Source organism: Eptatretus burgeri, chromosome 2 (genome assembly GCF_056783735.1).
Source record: "Eptatretus burgeri isolate ZD-2024b chromosome 2, Ebu_testis_v1, whole genome shotgun sequence".
Taxonomy (NCBI): Eukaryota; Metazoa; Chordata; class Myxini; order Myxiniformes; family Myxinidae; genus Eptatretus; species Eptatretus burgeri.
Window position 1 is genome coordinate 51,605,828 of NC_140962.1, and position 17,035 is coordinate 51,622,862.

Below are 17,035 nucleotides of genomic sequence, written 5' to 3' on the forward strand. Positions count from 1 at the left end.
CACACACACACACACACACACACACACACACACACACACACACACACACACACACACACACACATCCAAAAAACATGGGTGGATGGGGAATCCCCGTTGAGGTGAAGTCTTGGTCGACCTATGTGAGTGTTGTTTGAACATGAGCTGGACCATGAGCATGCATGTTAATTACCTATTATTGGACCATGACTACGTCTATTAATAATGGACTATTGGAACATACCTTTTAGACATTTAGACCTTCACCACAACTTAGGTAATTTTGGAACCCTTTTACTCCTCAAACTTTTTCACCCTTTCAACCACGTGACCCTTTCGACCCCTCGGTAGCCGAAAGACCCTCAGACACTTGTGCCCCCTCAGGCCTTGTAGACCATATAGACCCTGTTATAACCCTTTGACCTTGTTCGAACCCTGAGACCCTTTATAACTATTTGACCCATTCGACGATGTAGACCCCTTTGACACTTTAGACCAGAGGTCTCCAACCTGCGGCTCGCGGGGCACATGCGGCCCCTTAGACGGATTTATGCGGCCCGTGGTTCCATATTAAGTTTACAGTACAATGCGGGCCGTGATACTGCCAATTTGTCAGGATCAATGATCAAATCGTTCTGTAATTTTTATGATGATTTTGATTCATATTAGACACATGTGTTTTTAACACGATTATTCACTTATCATATTCGTTGGCAAGAAAAATATATTCAGCACTAATTTTTGTTTAAATTTCTGCATATTAAATATATATATATATATATATATATATATATATATATATATATATATATATATATATATATATATATATATATATATACACACATTTTTTTTTTCGGAATTTAGCGTCCTTTTTTTGGGTGCGGCCCTCTGCCCCTCACCACTTTGCTTTTGTGGCCCTCCGCCCAAAAAGGTTGGAGACCCCTGCTTTAGACCTTTATACCCTTTAGACCCAAAGAACCTTTAGACCCCACAGACCCTCAAGTCCCTTGACTCACTTTAGACTCCTTACACCCTTCAGAACCTTGAGATATTAGACAGCTTTAGACCTCTTTAGACTGTTTGGACCTTTGACTATTTTGAGCTTTCGACCCTTTAGACCACTTCAACCTTTTAGACACCTTTACACCCCAGAAATTGACATCCTTAACATCCTTTAGAGACCCTTTATCCCCTAAGGCCCTTTGGAGATAGACCTTAGCTACTATTGGAATGTACCCTTTAGACCTCTTAAACAATCTAGAACCTTTTAGATGCATAGCATACAAACATTTGTAGTCTTCTTGTAAAACAGAATATACTTTTTTCAGCAAGGAATATGCAAACTTGACCCACCCAGAGAGCGGTTATTGTGCTGGTGCTATATATAAAACTGAAAAACACTGGTGGATGATGATTCATCGAGGTGAAGCCTCTGTCGACCCACATGACCATGTTAAAGGTTCAAGAAATCAGAAATATAGGTACAAGTTTATTCAAACAACACCACAACTAAACACACGAACCCGAAGCTGCAGGCCATCACCGGGAATGGGTGCATAAAATGTCATACATGATACCAAAGAGTTTTTCCAATATCCAACAGACGATGGATCAAAATTACGTCTATTTATTATGCCCTGTTTGAACACTAGTTGGACCATGAGTACATCTCTCAAATATTTATGATTGAACATTGATTACTTCTATTAATTACGAACTACAGTGTATTGCAAAATACCTTTCAGACATTTGGACCTTTTGATCCCTTCAGCCTTTTAGACCCCTTTAGACCATTCTAGACCTTTTAAAACTCGTTATACCCCTTAGACCCTTTTGACCTTATTTATATACATTAGACCGATAGACCCATTTATACCCTCTTTGGACACTTAGATCCATTGACCCTTTCAACGCATTTAGATTGCTATACCGTTTAGACCCATTAGACCCTAATTACATTAGAAAATACCCTTTAGATATTTAGACCCCTTATAGACCCTTTTTGAGATGATATATCCCTATAAAGCCTTTGGACCACTTAGACCTTTACACCCTTGAAACCCCTTAAACCTCAGACTCTTTAAACTTGTAGACCCATTAGACCTCCTTCAGACACACACAGCACAAACATCTATAGAGTCTTCTTGCAATATCAAGACTACTTTTTCAGCAAGTAATGTGCAATCTCTATGAGGTTGAATAGAAATTGCATGTTGGGCTACTGGATTTATTCACGATCAAAACCGAGGACCACATTGTTTTTGAGTTCTAAAGTTCAAAGGGTCAAATGTCAAGGTCGCATAAAATCCCCAATTTTCATGTGATCGAGTTATAATTTGAACAGGATTTGTATATATTGGCTCACAGACCGAGTTCACCAAAGTTCAGAACGATCGATTTAGCCTCTTTGACACGTCAACGGTATCCATGACAACAATTTCACCACAATATAATAAAATGAACCTTTTAGTGAATTTATCATCACCAGCTATTGACGGGTTATGACAAAACTTGGTGGATGGGTTGCGTAGGTGACAAGAACAAGACGATTCGATTTTGGTTCAGGTCTGAATCCAGATCCGGCCTATCAGTGGGTTACAAAAATGTAAACCGTTCAGCCTGGGGGGGGGGGGGGTTATGCGCTCCAATTCTCTTTTCAACACTTCGGAAGAAACAGGGATCAATCCCCCATTCGAAAAGTGCTCAAATTTAAAGTGTACGAATTCCTGTGGCATCTTGAACGTCAATTAATCCGAGCCCCAAGCAAATTTTTGTGGCAGTTGATGGATGATGTATAAATGTTCAACTCGTTGGAAATTTAAATTATTCCATCAAATCTCTCCATCTGCAAACGAGTGCAAGCAAAACTAGAGTAATTCGACTGCGTGCAGTCGACGGGTCTGCCTCCGCTCTCCCTTGACCTTATTGACCTTGACCTTTGACCTTTATCACATCTGGCCCAAAATCTAATCACTTAATTGCACTGTCTAACTTTACATTTGTACAAAGTTTAATGAAATTCTGTCTTTTATTTCTTGAGTTAGGGTGTAAACAGTAACATTTCAGAGTTTGACCTTGACCTTTGATCCTTGACCTTTACCACATCTGTCCCAAAATCTCATCACTTAATTGCCCTGTCTAACTTTACATTTGTACAAAGTTTAATGAAATTCTGTCTTTTATTTCTTGAGATAGGGTGTAAACAGTGAAATTTCAGAGTTTGACCTTGACCTTTACCACATCTGGCCCAAAATCTAATCACGTAATTGCCCTGTCTTACTTTACATTTGTACAAAGTTTAATAAAATTCTGTCTTTTATTTCTTCAGTTAGGGCGTAAACAGTGAAATTTCAGAGCTTGTCGTTGGCCTTTGACCCTTGACCTTTACCACATCTGTCCCAAAATCTAATCAGTTAATTGCCCTGTCTTACTTTACATTTGTACAAAGTTTAATGAAATTCTGTCTTTTATTTCTTGAGTTAGGGTGTAAACAGTGAAATTTCAGAGTTTGATCTTGACATTTACCACATCTGTCCCAAAATGTAATCATGTAATTGCCCAATCTAACTTTACATTTGTACAAAGTTTAATGAAATTCTGTCTTTTATTTCTTGAGATAGGGTGTAAACAGTGAAATTTCAGAGTTTGACCTTGACCTTTTTCACATTTGTCCCAAAATCTCATCACTTAATTGACCTGGATTACTTTACCTTTGTACCAAGTTTGATGAAATTCTGTCCAATAATTCTTGAGTTAGGGCGTAAACAGTGAAATTTCGGAGTTTGATCTCAACCTTTGACCCTTGACGTTTCCCACATCTGTCGCAAAATCTAATCACTTAATTGCCCTGTCTTACTTTACATTTGTACAAAGTTTAATAAAATTCTGTCTTTTATTTCTTGAGTTAGGGTGTCAACAGTAACATTTCAGAGTTTGACCTTGACCTTTATCACATTTGTCCCAAAATCTAATCACTTAATTGACCTGTATTACTTTACCTTTGAACCAAGTTTGATGAAATTCTGTCCAATATTTCTTTAGTTAGGGCGTAAACTGAAATTTCGGAGTTTGACCTCGACCTTTGACCCTTGACCTCTACCATATCTATCCCAAAATCTAATCAGTTCATTGCCCTGGCTAACTTTACATTTGTACAAAGTTTAATGAAATTGTCTTTTATTTCCTGAGTTAGGGCGTAAACAGTGAAATTTCAGTTTGCCGTTGACCTTTGACCCTTGACCTTTACCACATCTGTCCCAAAATCTAATCACCTAATTGCCCTGTCCAACTTTACATTTGTACAAAGTTTAATGAAATTCTGTCTTTTATTTCTTGAGTTAGGGCGTAAACAGTGAAATTTCAGAGCTTGCCGTTGGCCTTTGACCCTTGACCTTTACCACATCTGTCCCAAAATCTAATCACTAAATTGCCCTGTCTAACTTTACATTTGTACAAAGTTAATGAAATTCTGTCTTTTATTTCTTGAGTTAGGGTGTAAACAGAAACATTTCAGAGTTTGACCTTGACCTTTGACCCTTGACCTTTACCACATCTGTCCCAAAATCTAATCAGTTAATTGCCCTGTCTTACTTTACATTTGTACAAAGTTTAATGAAATTCTGTAAAGGGTTATAACTTTTATTTCTTGAGTTAGGGCGTAAACAGTAACATTTCAGAGCTTGTCATTGGCCTTTGACCCTTGACCTTTACCACATCTATCCCAAAATCTAATCAGTTAATTGCCCTGTCTTACTTTACATTTGTACAAAGTTTAATAAAATTCCGTCTTTTATTTCTGGAGTTAGGGCGTAAACAGTGAAATTTCAGAGTTTGCAGTTGACCTTTGACCCCTGACTTTTACCACATCTGTCCCAAAATCTAATTACTTAATTGCCCTGTCTAACTTTACATTTGTACAACGTTAATGAAATTCTGTCTTTTATTTCTTGAGTTAGGGTGTAAACAGAAACATTTCAGAGTTTGACCTTGACCTTTGACCTTTACCACATCTGTCCCAAAATCTAATCAGTTAATTGCCCTGTCTTACTTTACATTTGTAAAAAGTTTAATGAAATTCTGTCTTTTATTTCTTGAGTTAGGGCGTAAACAGTAACATTTCAGAGCTTGTCGTTGGCCTTTGACCCTTGACCTTTACCACATCTATCCCAAAATCTAATCAGTTAATTGCCCTGTCTTACTTTACATTTGTACAAAGTTTAATAAAATTCTGTCTTTTATTTCTTGAGTTAGGGCGTAAACAGTGAAATTTCAGAGTTTGCCGTTGACCTTTGACCCCTGACTTTTACCACATCTGTTCCAAAATCTAATCACTTAATTGCCCTGTCTAACTTTACATTTGTACAAAGTTTAATGAAATTCTGTCTTTTATTTCTTGAGTTAGGGTGTAAACAGTAACATTTCAGAGTTTGACCTTGACCTTTGACCCTTGACCTTTTCCACATCTGTCCCAAAATCTAATCACTTAATTGCCCTGTCGAACTTTACATTTGTACAAAGTTTAATGAAATTCTGTCTTTTATTTCTTGAGTTAGGGTGTAAACAGTAAAATTTCAGTTTGACCTTGACCTTTGACCCTTGACCTTTACCACATCTGTCCCAAAATCTAATCACTTAATTGCCCTGTCGAACTTTACATTTGTACAAAGTTTAATGAAATACTTTCTTTTTTTTCTTGAGTTAGGGTGTAAACAGTAAAATTTCAGAGTTTGACCTTGACCTTTACCACATCTGGCCCAAAATCTAATCTCTTAATTGACCTGTCGAACTTTACATTTGTACCAAGTTTGATGAATTTCTACTCCTGCATTTGCTTCTTGAGTTATCGCGTAAACGAAAATCTGGATGGACTGACTGAATGACTGACTGACTGACTGACTGACTGACTGACTGACAACCCGGAAACATCATGCCTCCGACACCCTCGGTGTGGAGGCATAAAAAAAAAGACAGACAGACATCTTGACAGCAGCTTGCTCCATGACCGGCATCGATGAGAAGTCATGCGCCTGTCAATAAATTAAATAATCATCATCGCCATCGAAACAGACGATCCGTATCGATTACTCGAGAAATAATAAAACGAATGTGTATTTTGAACCGAAGAAGCTGCAGGACAGAACGAGAGGATTATTTTTTTTAATTTCCCGATCTGCATTGTTTGCATTAAATACAAAAGGTGATGATTGTAAATCTCGGGAAGGACCGGAAAACCACAGAGAGAGAAAAAAAAAATAACACAATATCGCTTAAAACGCCGATTAAAATAACATATACGGACTCTGCGCATTGGTTTATGCTGTTTATATTTTTAATGCAATTAAAATAACAAAACGACGATGTGATACTAATAATAATAATGATGATGATAACGATAATATACACCGTTCGACTCACCTGCTGAGAGGATTTCTTCCGGCACACACTGCGCATGCGCGAACCAGTTCTGCGTTGAATTGATTTATTTATTTTTCCCTTTTGAAGGACACGCTTTGACGGAGGAAGGGGCCGTTTGGCCCATCATGCCTGTGCTACATCAACGCCGCTTCACATCAATCCAAATTAATCGGTTTTATCGACTTGAATCTAACGGGTGGGGGATGAGATGGGAACAGAGGCGGGAATTGACATACCGGATGATATTAAATACTACATTACCAATAATCATCATCGAGAGGGATCACCCAGCTCTCCTCTCGTCTCCAAGCAACACTCACGTCAGAGAAGGAAAAAAAATATATATATATAATTATAACTTGTGGAGAAATTGGAAGAAACAAGCAATCTCAAGGTGTCCTAACGCTGCGCAGTCGAAATAGTCGTCTTGCATGTCATGATTATTTAATTAATCTTGTTTTAACGTTGTCGGTTTCTGCCCTTTGTGGTGACAACCGGCAATGGTGGTGTAGTTGACGCCAGTGCGTTTGATCGTTTGTCCGCACCGTCTGTCCCAGGACGACACACAATTCCTCAATGCTGGATTTTTTTTTCAGTCTGTGCTTTCACATTTGTAAAGACATAACATCACAAGACAAATGAGAAGGGACATCCCATGCGGTTGACGAGCTCAGTTGGGCCTAAATCTAGTCGAGCAACATACGAACTCACGCGAGGCCATCAAGTTCAATGATATTTTAATAAATCGATTCCCGTCCGGCGTGGCCGACCCTAGTCCTTGTCCGTTTCGCTGTGAGACGTGAAACGGGTCTGAGTTGTTCGTATCATTGTTTATGTCAAATCAAGATGCGAAACCTCACGGCGGCATTCTAATCGATTAAAGCTTTTCGGCTGCCGTGGAAACGAAGCACCACTCGCTGGACGGACACGAGTCCTCTCTGTGAAATCGGACGGAGTTCCAGCTTTTTAAAAAGTGTAAGGTGTCCACTTCATTGACTGTGTCCGTGTCCACTTCATTGACTGTGTCCATTTCATTGACCGTGTGCTGTGTCCGTGTCCATTTCATTGACCGTGTGCTGTGTCCGTGTCCATTTCATTGACCGTGTACTGTGTCCGTGTCCATTTCATTGACCGTGTGCTGTGTCCGTGTCCACTTCATTGACCGTGTGCTGTGTCCGTGTCCACTTCATTGACCTTATGCTGTGTCCGTGTCCACTTCATTGACCGTGTGCTGTGTCCGTGTCCACTTCATTGACCTTGTGCTGTGTCCGTGTCCACTTCATTAACTGTGCTGTGTCCGTGTCCACTTCATTAACTGTGCTGTGTCCGTGTCCACTTCATTGACCTTGTGCTGTGTCCGTGTCCACTTCATTGACCGTGTGCTGTGTCCGTGTCCACTTCATTGACCTTGTGCTGTGTCCGTGTCCACTTAATTGACCGTGTGCTGTGTCCGTGTCCAGTTCATTGACCTTGTGCTGTGTCCGTGTCCAGTTCATTGACCTTGTGCTGTGTCCGTGTCCAGTTCATTGACCTTGTGCTGTGTCCGTGTCCAGTTCATTGACCGTGTGCTGTGTCCGTGTCCACTTCATTGACCGTGTGCTGTGTCCGTGTCCATTTCATCGACCGTGTGCTGTGTCTGTGTCCACTTCATTGACCGTGTGCTGTGTCCGTGCCCACTTCATCGACTTTGTGTTGTGTCCGTGTCCACTTCATTGACCGTGTGCTGTGTCCGTGTCCATTTCATTGACCGTGTGCTGTGTCCGTGTCCATTTCATTGACCGTGTGCTGTGTCCGTGTCCACTTCATTGACCGTGTGCTGTGTCCGTGTCCATTTCATCGACCGTGTGCTGTGTCCGTGTCCACTTCATTGACCTTATGCTGTGTCCGTGTCCACTTCATTGACCGTGTGCTGTGTCCGTGTCCACTTCATTGACCTTGTGCTGTGTCCGTGTCCACTTCATTAACTGTGCTGTGTCCGTGTCCACTTCATTAACTGTGCTGTGTCCGTGTCCACTTCATTGACCTTGTGCTGTGTCCGTGTCCACTTCATTGACCGTGTGCTGTGTCCGTGTCCACTTCATTGACCTTGTGCTGTGTCCGTGTCCACTTAATTGACCGTGTGCTGTGTCCGTGTCCAGTTCATTGACCTTGTGCTGTGTCTGTGTCCAGTTCATTGACCCTGTGCTGTCCGTGTCCACTTCATTGACCGTGTGCTGTGTCCGTGTCCACTTCATTGACCTTGTGCTGTGTCCGTGTCCACTTCGTTGAACGTGTGCTGTGTCCGTGTCCACTTCGTTGAACGTGTGCTGTGTCCGTGTCCACTTCGTTGAACGTGTGCTGTGTCCGTGTCCACTTCGTTGAACGTGTGCTGTGTCCGTGTCCACTTCGTTGAACGTGTGCTGTGTCCGTGTCCACTTCGTTGAACGTGTGCTGTGTCCGTGTCCACTTCGTTGAACGTGTGCTGTGTCCGTGTCCACTTCGTTGAACGTGTGCTGTGTCCGTGTCCACTTCATTAACTGTGCTGTGTCCACTTCATTAACTGTGCTGTGTCCGTGTCCACTTCATTAACTGTGCTGTGTCCGTGTCCACTTCATTGACCTTGTGCTGTGTCCGTGTCCACTTCATTGACCGTGTGCTGTGTCCGTGTCCACTTCATTGACCTTGTGCTGTGTCCGTGTCCACTTAATTGACCGTGTGCTGTGTCCGTGTCCAGTTCATTGACCTTGTGCTGTGTCCGTGTCCAGTTCATTGACCTTGTGCTGTGTCCGTGTCCAGTTCATTGACCTTGTGCTGTGTCCGTGTCCAGTTCATTGACCGTGTGCTGTGTCCGTGTCCATTTCATTGACCGTGTGCTGTGTCCGTGTCCACTTCATTGACCGTGTGCTGTGTCCGTGTCCACTTCATTGACCTTATGCTGTGTCCGTGTCCACTTCATTGACCGTGTGCTGTGTCCGTGTCCACTTCATTGACCTTGTGCTGTGTCCGTGTCCACTTCATTAACTGTGCTGTGTCCGTGTCCACTTCATTAACTGTGCTGTGTCCGTGTCCACTTCATTGACCTTGTGCTGTGTCCGTGTCCACTTCATTGACCGTGTGCTGTGTCCGTGTCCACTTCATTGACCTTGTGCTGTGTCCGTGTCCACTTAATTGACCGTGTGCTGTGTCCGTGTCCAGTTCATTGACCTTGTGCTGTGTCCGTGTCCAGTTCATTGACCTTGTGCTGTGTCCGTGTCCAGTTCATTGACCTTGTGCTGTGTCCGTGTCCAGTTCATTGACCGTGTGCTGTGTCCGTGTCCACTTCATTGACCGTGTGCTGTGTCCGTGTCCATTTCATCGACCGTGTGCTGTGTCTGTGTCCACTTCATTGACCGTGTGCTGTGTCCGTGCCCACTTCATCGACTTTGTGTTGTGTCCGTGTCCACTTCATTGACCGTGTGCTGTGTCCGTGTCCATTTCATTGACCGTGTGCTGTGTCCGTGTCCATTTCATTGACCGTGTGCTGTGTCCGTGTCCACTTCATTGACCGTGTGCTGTGTCTGTGTCCATTTCATCGACCGTGTGCTGTGTCCGTGTCCACTTCATTGACCTTATGCTGTGTCCGTGTCCACTTCATTGACCGTGTGCTGTGTCCGTGTCCACTTCATTGACCTTGTGCTGTGTCCGTGTCCACTTCATTAACTGTGCTGTGTCCGTGTCCACTTCATTAACTGTGCTGTGTCCGTGTCCACTTCATTGACCTTGTGCTGTGTCCGTGTCCACTTCATTGACCGTGTGCTGTGTCCGTGTCCACTTCATTGACCTTGTGCTGTGTCCGTGTCCACTTAATTGACCGTGTGCTGTGTCCGTGTCCAGTTCATTGACCTTGTGCTGTGTCCGTGTCCAGTTCATTGACCGTGTGCTGTGTCCGTGTCCACTTCATTGACCCTGTGCTGTGTCCGTGTCCACTTCATTGACCGTGTGCTGTGTCCGTGTCCACTTCATTGACCTTGTGCTGTGTCCGTGTCCACTTCGTTGAACGTGTGCTGTGTCCGTGTCCACTTCGTTGAACGTGTGCTGTGTCCGTGTCCACTTCGTTGAACGTGTGCTGTGTCCGTGTCCACTTCGTTGAACGTGTGCTGTGTCCGTGTCCACTTCGTTGAACGTGTGCTGTGTCCGTGTCCACTTCGTTGAACGTGTGCTGTGTCCGTGTCCACTTCGTTGAACGTGTGCTGTGTCCGTGTCCACTTCGTTGAACGTGTGCTGTGTCCGTGTCCACTTCATTAACTGTGCTGTGTCCACTTCATTAACTGTGCTGTGTCCGTGTCCACTTCATTAACTGTGCTGTGTCCGTGTCCACTTCATTGACCTTGTGCTGTGTCCGTGTCCACTTCATTGACCGTGTGCTGTGTCCGTGTCCACTTCATTGACCTTGTGCTGTGTCCGTGTCCACTTAATTGACCGTGTGCTGTGTCCGTGTCCAGTTCATTGACCTTGTGCTGTGTCCGTGTCCAGTTCATTGACCTTGTGCTGTGTCCGTGTCCAGTTCATTGACCTTGTGCTGTGTCCGTGTCCAGTTCATTGACCGTGTGCTGTGTCCGTGTCCACTTCATTGACCCTGTGCTGTGTCCGTGTCCACTTCATTGACCCTGTGCTGTGTCCGTGTCCACTTCATTGACCGTGTGCTGTGTCCGTGTCCACTTCATTGACCTTGTGCTGTGTCCGTGTCCACTTCGTTGAACGTGTGCTGTGTCCGTGTCCACTTCGTTGAACGTGTGCTGTGTCCGTGTCCACTTCGTTGAACGTGTGCTGTGTCCGTGTCCACTTCGTTGAACGTGTGCTGTGTCCGTGTCCACTTCGTTGAACGTGTGCTGTGTCCGTGTCCACTTCGTTGAACGTGTGCTGTGTCCGTGTCCACTTCGTTGAACGTGTGCTGTGTCCGTGTCCACTTCGTTGAACGTGTGCTGTGTCCGTGACCACTTCGTTGAACGTGTGCTGTGTCCGTGTCCACTTCGTTGAACGTGTGCTGTGTCCGTGCCTACTTCATTTTGCAATGTCTGACAGATCTGTATATTAATGTAAAGGAGGTATGAATTGAGACGGTTGAGAAGGTCGAAGAAGTGAGTGTATGTTGTGTGGGTGAGTGAACTGTACGTGGTGAGGGTGAGTGAACTGTATGCGGTGGGGTGAGTGAACTGTACGTGGTGTGGTGAGTGAATTGTATGTGGTGGGGTGAGTGAACTGTACGCGGTGGGGTGAGTGAACTGTACGTGGTGTGGGTGAGTGAACTGTACGCGGTGTGCTGAGTGAACTGTACGTGGTGTGGTGAGTGAATTGTATGTGGTGTGGTGAGTGAACTGTACGCGGTGGGGTGAGTGAACTGTACGCGGTGGGGTGAGTGAACTGTACGTGGTGTGGGTGAGTGAACTGTACGCGGTGTGGTGAGTGAACTGTACGCGGTGGGGTGAGAACTGTACGTGGTGTGGATGAGTGAACTGTACGCGGTGTGGGTGAGTGAACTGTACGCGGTGGGGTGAGTGAACTGTATGAGGTGGGGTGAGCGAACTGTATGCGGTGGAGTGAGTGTATCCATGTTGGGGGGTGAGTGCAGGTGCTGGTGAAAGTGGGGTGAGTGTAGACGCCGTTGAAGGTGCGGTGAGTGCAGGCGCCGTTGAAGGTGCGGTGAGTGCAGGCGCCGTTGAAGGTGGGGTGAGTGCAGGCGCCGTTGAAGGTGGGGTGAGTGCAGGCGCCGTTGAAGGTGGGGTGAGTGCAGGCGCCGTTGAAGCTGCGGTGAGTGCAGGCGCCGTTGAAGGTGGGGTGAGTGCAGGCGCCGTTGAAGGTGGGGTGAGTGCAGGCGCCGTTGAAGGTGGGGTGAGTGCAGGCGCCGTTGAAGGTGGGGTGAGTGCAGGCGCCGTTGAAGCTGCGGTGAGTGCAGGCGCCGTTGAAGGTGGGGTGAGTGCAGGCGCCGTTGAAGGTGGGGTGAGTGCAGGCACCGTTGAAGGTGGGGTGAGTGCAGGCACCGTTGAAGGTGGGGTGAGTGCAGGCACCGTTGAAGGTGGGGTGAGTGCAGGCACCGTTGAAGGTGGGGGGAGTGCAGGCACCGTTGAAGGTGGGGTGAATGCAGGCACCGTTGAAGGTGGGGTGAGTGTAGGCACCGTTGAAGGTGGGGTGAGTGAAGGCACCGTTGAAGGTGGGGTGAGTGAAGGCACCGTTGAAGGTGGGGTGAGTGAAGGCACCGTTGAAGGTGGGGTGAGTGAAGGCACCGTTGAAGGTGGGGTGAGTGTAGACACCGGTGAAGGTGGGGTGAGTGTAGGTACTGGTGAAGGTGGGGTGAGTGTAGATACCGGTGAAGGTGGGGTGAGTGTAGACACCGGTGAAGGTGGGGTGAGTGTAGACACCGGTGAAGGTGGGGTGAGTGTAGACACCGGTGAAGGTGGGGTGAGTGTAGACACCGGTGAAGGTGGGGTGAGTGTAGACACCGGTGAAGGTGGGGTGAGTGTAGACACCGGTGAAGGTGGGGTGAGTGTAGACACCGGTGAAGGTGGGGTGAGTGTAGACACCGGTGAAGGTGGGGTGAGTGTAGACACCGGTGAAGGTGGGGTGAGTGTAGACACCGGTGAAGGTGGGGTGAGTGTAGACACCGGTGAAGGTGGGGTGAGTGTAGACACCGGTGAAGGTGGGGTGAGTGTAGACACCGGTGAAGGTGGGGTGAGTGTAGACACCGGTGAAGGTGGGGTGAGTGTAGACACCGGTGAAGGTGGGGTGAGTGTAGACACCGGTGAAGGTGGGGTGAGTGTAGACACCGGTGAAGGTGGGGTGAGTGTAGACACCGGTGAAGGTGGGGTGAGTGTAGACACCGGTGAAGGTGGGGTGAGTGTAGACACCGGTGAAGGTGGGGTGAGTGTAGACACCGGTGAAGGTGGGGTGAGTGTAGACACCGGTGAAGGTGGGGTGAGTGTAGACACCGGTGAAGGTGGGGTGAGTGTAGACACCGGTGAAGGTGGGGTGAGTGTAGACACCGGTGAAGGTGGGGTGAGTGTAGACACCGGTGAAGGTGGGGTGAGTGTAGACACCGGTGAAGGTGGGGTGAGTGTAGACACCGGTGAAGGTGGGGTGAGTGTAGACACCGGTGAAGGTGGGGTGAGTGTAGACACCGGTGAAGGTGGGGTGAGTGTAGACACCGGTGAAGGTGGGGTGAGTGTAGACACCGGTGAAGGTGGGGTGAGTGTAGACACCGGTGAAGGTGGGGTGAGTGTAGACACCGGTGAAGGTGGGGTGAGTGTAGACACCGGTGAAGGTGGGGTGAGTGTAGACACCGGTGAAGGTGGGGTGAGTGTAGACACCGGTGAAGGTGGGGTGAGTGTAGACACCGGTGAAGGTGGGGTGAGTGTAGACACCGGTGAAGGTGGGGTGAGTGTAGACACCGGTGAAGGTGGGGTGAGTGTAGACACCGGTGAAGGTGGGGTGAGTGTAGACACCGGTGAAGGTGGGGTGAGTGTAGACACCGGTGAAGGTGGGGTGAGTGTAGACACCGGTGAAGGTGGGGTGAGTGTAGACACCGGTGAAGGTGGGGTGAGTGTAGACACCGGTGAAGGTGGGGTGAGTGTAGACACCGGTGAAGGTGGGGTGAGTGTAGACACCGGTGAAGGTGGGGTGAGTGTAGACACCGGTGAAGGTGGGGTGAGTGTAGACACCGGTGAAGGTGGGGTGAGTGTAGACACCGGTGAAGGTGGGGTGAGTGTAGACACCGGTGAAGGTGGGGTGAGTGTAGACACCGGTGAAGGTGGGGTGAGTGTAGACACCGGTGAAGGTGGGGTGAGTGTAGACACCGGTGAAGGTGGGGTGAGTGTAGACACCGGTGAAGGTGGGGTGAGTGTAGACACCGGTGAAGGTGGGGTGAGTGTAGACACCGGTGAAGGTGGGGTGAGTGTAGACACCGGTGAAGGTGGGGTGAGTGTAGACACCGGTGAAGGTGGGGTGAGTGTAGACACCGGTGAAGGTGGGGTGAGTGTAGACACCGGTGAAGGTGGGGTGAGTGTAGACACCGGTGAAGGTGGGGTGAGTGTAGACACCGGTGAAGGTGGGGTGAGTGTAGACACCGGTGAAGGTGGGGTGAGTGTAGACATAGTGAGTCGGACTCTGTGACAGCTGAACTATTCCCTTTTGCCAAATATCTGGCCCGATTGAAGAATGAGGTGACAGAGGGTAAAAAGGCAACAAACTGAGTGGGTCGAGGCTGCGGTTTGACACAATAAGCAAAGGAATGAACGAACATAAAGAGAGGAGAGGAGGGTAAGTAACATGGTAATCTGTGAGTTCGATGGTTGAGCGAGGTAAGGTCAATAGTAATGCCCTTGTAATTCACAATAATGTACACGAATCTCAACGAGTGTTTGTTCTACACATGATTTACGTGAGGGCTCCTCGACGAGCCTTATAATCAATGATGAAGAATAAAAATGTAACGTGAGCTAAGAGGTCATCATTGTGTGCAGGTACCCTGACCATAGTTTGTGTATCGATTAGATGTGATATCCAAGTTAGTTATAAATGTATGTGCAGGTTGATTCGACAAGTTACTGGTAAAAATAAGCTTAATACGTATAAAGGTAAATAAGGTGCTACCTCCCCATGGTTGGGTTGTCACCGATGAAACCGACACCTCTCTCTGGCTTTGCTTGTGGTGAGGGTGACTGTGACACCCTGCCAGGACTGAAAACAACACCTGACAAAGGGGTGAGAGAGTGAATGAGCTCCCTTCAGGAGACAGCAGCCCTCCAGTACAGAGTTGGTGTCTCCAAAAAAACATCCACTGGGGGAAGGAAAAATTATTTTCTCCCTGGCCTCGTGACCCCCTCCTCTCCTGTACAGTGGGCCTGTGAAGAGATTTCCTTGTTTCAGGACTGGGTGAAGGTTTTGCTCGTTTTTTCCTCTTCTTTTTCTCTGTAGCCCTACACATTTCGTGGCACTCAGCCTTGTTTAGGGCAAATTTCCAAAAATTTATCGATTAAGTTGATGGAGTGAGGACATCGCAGATGCAACAACTCTCGCCATGTGTTTAAGTTTCTTCATGTATGTTTTTTTTTTTCCCTTGCAGACCATGCCTGAAACTGATAACTTTTCATCCTGGTTGAGATCCCAGGGCCTGAGAGCAACTACAGCTGAAGCCATGGTCACAGAGCTGGGAATTGAGAGCCATGAGGTGTTCCTGGCTTGCACCGAGTCAGACTCCATGAGAGCTGAGCTGTTGTCTTTTGCCAAACAAAGGTTTCCGTTTGCGATGTATGCTGAGCTTCGCAGCTTCTTAGAATCCTGGGTGCCCCAAGTTGTCCGTCCTGCTCGGTCTTCACTGGTGGACGTTTTGTGCTCAATGCTGAAGTCTGTGAGCTGGGAGCTTTCCAGCTGTGCCCAGAAACTAGGTTTGTTGGAATCCTCATCCAACTTTGAAGGTAAGTCTGTTTCATTATTTCTTCCTTCCTTCGACCTTACCGTTCTCCTTTAATGGAGAACACCAAATTATTTTTTGGAATACTAACTGCTTTGTGTGTAAAATTAAGTTAACTCACAATAACTTAAAAGAGCACTCATTATCACAAGCACGACATGTTTGCTTTATTTCTCCACCTCCAGTGCTTGCATCACCACCTCGTTTGTTCCTTCTTTGTTATTGTCACAAATCCTTTACTTCTCTCTGTTAGACATGCTGCGGTATGATATTGTTACGAATTTGGAATTTGATTGCACACAACATACAGGTTCCTTTAGTCAGCCATGTCGATAAGTGCTTGTTCCCTAGATAGCTCACCTTCCATTGTTTAAATGTTCAGAAATCGGTTGGATGCACTGCGGATCGATTTAATAGTTAGGGAACGAACAATGGAGACATCCCTCCCCCTCTTCTGCGAAGAGCAAGAAGAACCCTGCCATCCCATGACTCATGATGTCAACAACTCCCTCCCACCCGTGGCTGAGTGGGGGATGGAGCACGAGGGCATGAGTCATGAGTCACACCGGGAGCGGGGGAAGGGCGGGCGAAGGGCGAAGGGCGGGAGAAGGATAAGAGGAGATCTTTTCTTTTGTTCGGGGGCAGAGTTGGGGAAGGGAGTAGAGAGTAGCCATTCAGCAGACCTTCGGGTCCTGTTTGGCTCAGGTTAGGGTTGAGGCCTTCGGAAGCTTTTTGCTTCAGCTGGCTCAGTGAGCTTCGGCTGAGGCCTGGCTCGGGAGGAGGCTTTTTTGCTTTGGTGGTTCAATGAGCTTCGGCTTCTGCTTGGCTTGGGAGAGCTTTTTGCTTCGAGCTGCTTTGCTTGGAAGAGAGTCGAGCTGGTCGCTCGGCTCGAGCTGCGAGTGGTGGCTTCTTCTTCTTCTTGGTTTGTGGAGCTCTTTGTTCTCCATTTTGGTTCCCGGCTTGGTGCGACTCATCGGCCTCTTCTTCGAAGTGGTTCCTCGGGGAAGCGGCGCATCGACGGGAAGGATCGGTGCCTCGTCTCACCAGCACGTGTTGAGAAGCGCAGGAGGATTCGCGGGAGCTCGGGAAGGATCTCAGCTCACGGCGATTGTATCCAGCTCGCTCTCGCTGGAGCCCAGGTCCGAACAACTTGAAGACCACACGAGGTGGAGAGGTTCGAGATAGGTTCTGGGTTTCAGCTCACCTGTCCTCCGAGCT

The 17,035-nt window shown here is 46.9% G+C and overlaps 2 protein-coding genes across 9 annotated transcripts in view; one reads left to right on the forward strand and one right to left on the reverse strand.

Annotated features, from left to right (window-relative positions):
• Nucleotides 1–6,667, reverse strand: part of LOC147032039 (islet cell autoantigen 1-like) — a 146,479-nt gene extending 139,812 nt beyond the window's left edge. For 4 of the 8 annotated variants that reach the window (XM_085869321.1, XM_085869320.1, XM_085869317.1 and 1 more), the window contains exon 1: nucleotides 6,397–6,667. In XM_085869321.1, the coding sequence (XP_085725447.1) occupies nucleotides 6,397–6,432 (36 nt within the window). In that variant the 5' untranslated portion in view covers nucleotides 6,433–6,667. The remainder of the gene's footprint in view (nucleotides 1–6,396) is intronic. The other 4 variants (XM_085869319.1, XM_085869314.1, XM_085869318.1 and 1 more) reach the window with 3 other exon arrangements.
• Nucleotides 6,668–6,773: 106 nt separating this feature from the next.
• Nucleotides 6,774–17,035, forward strand: part of LOC147032040 (uncharacterized) — a 57,842-nt gene continuing 47,580 nt past the window's right edge. Inside the window, exons 1-2 of the mRNA XM_085869328.1 lie at nucleotides 6,774–6,790; nucleotides 15,470–15,821. Of these exons, the coding sequence (XP_085725454.1) occupies nucleotides 15,473–15,821 (349 nt within the window). The 5' untranslated portion in view covers nucleotides 6,774–6,790; nucleotides 15,470–15,472. The remainder of the gene's footprint in view (nucleotides 6,791–15,469; nucleotides 15,822–17,035) is intronic.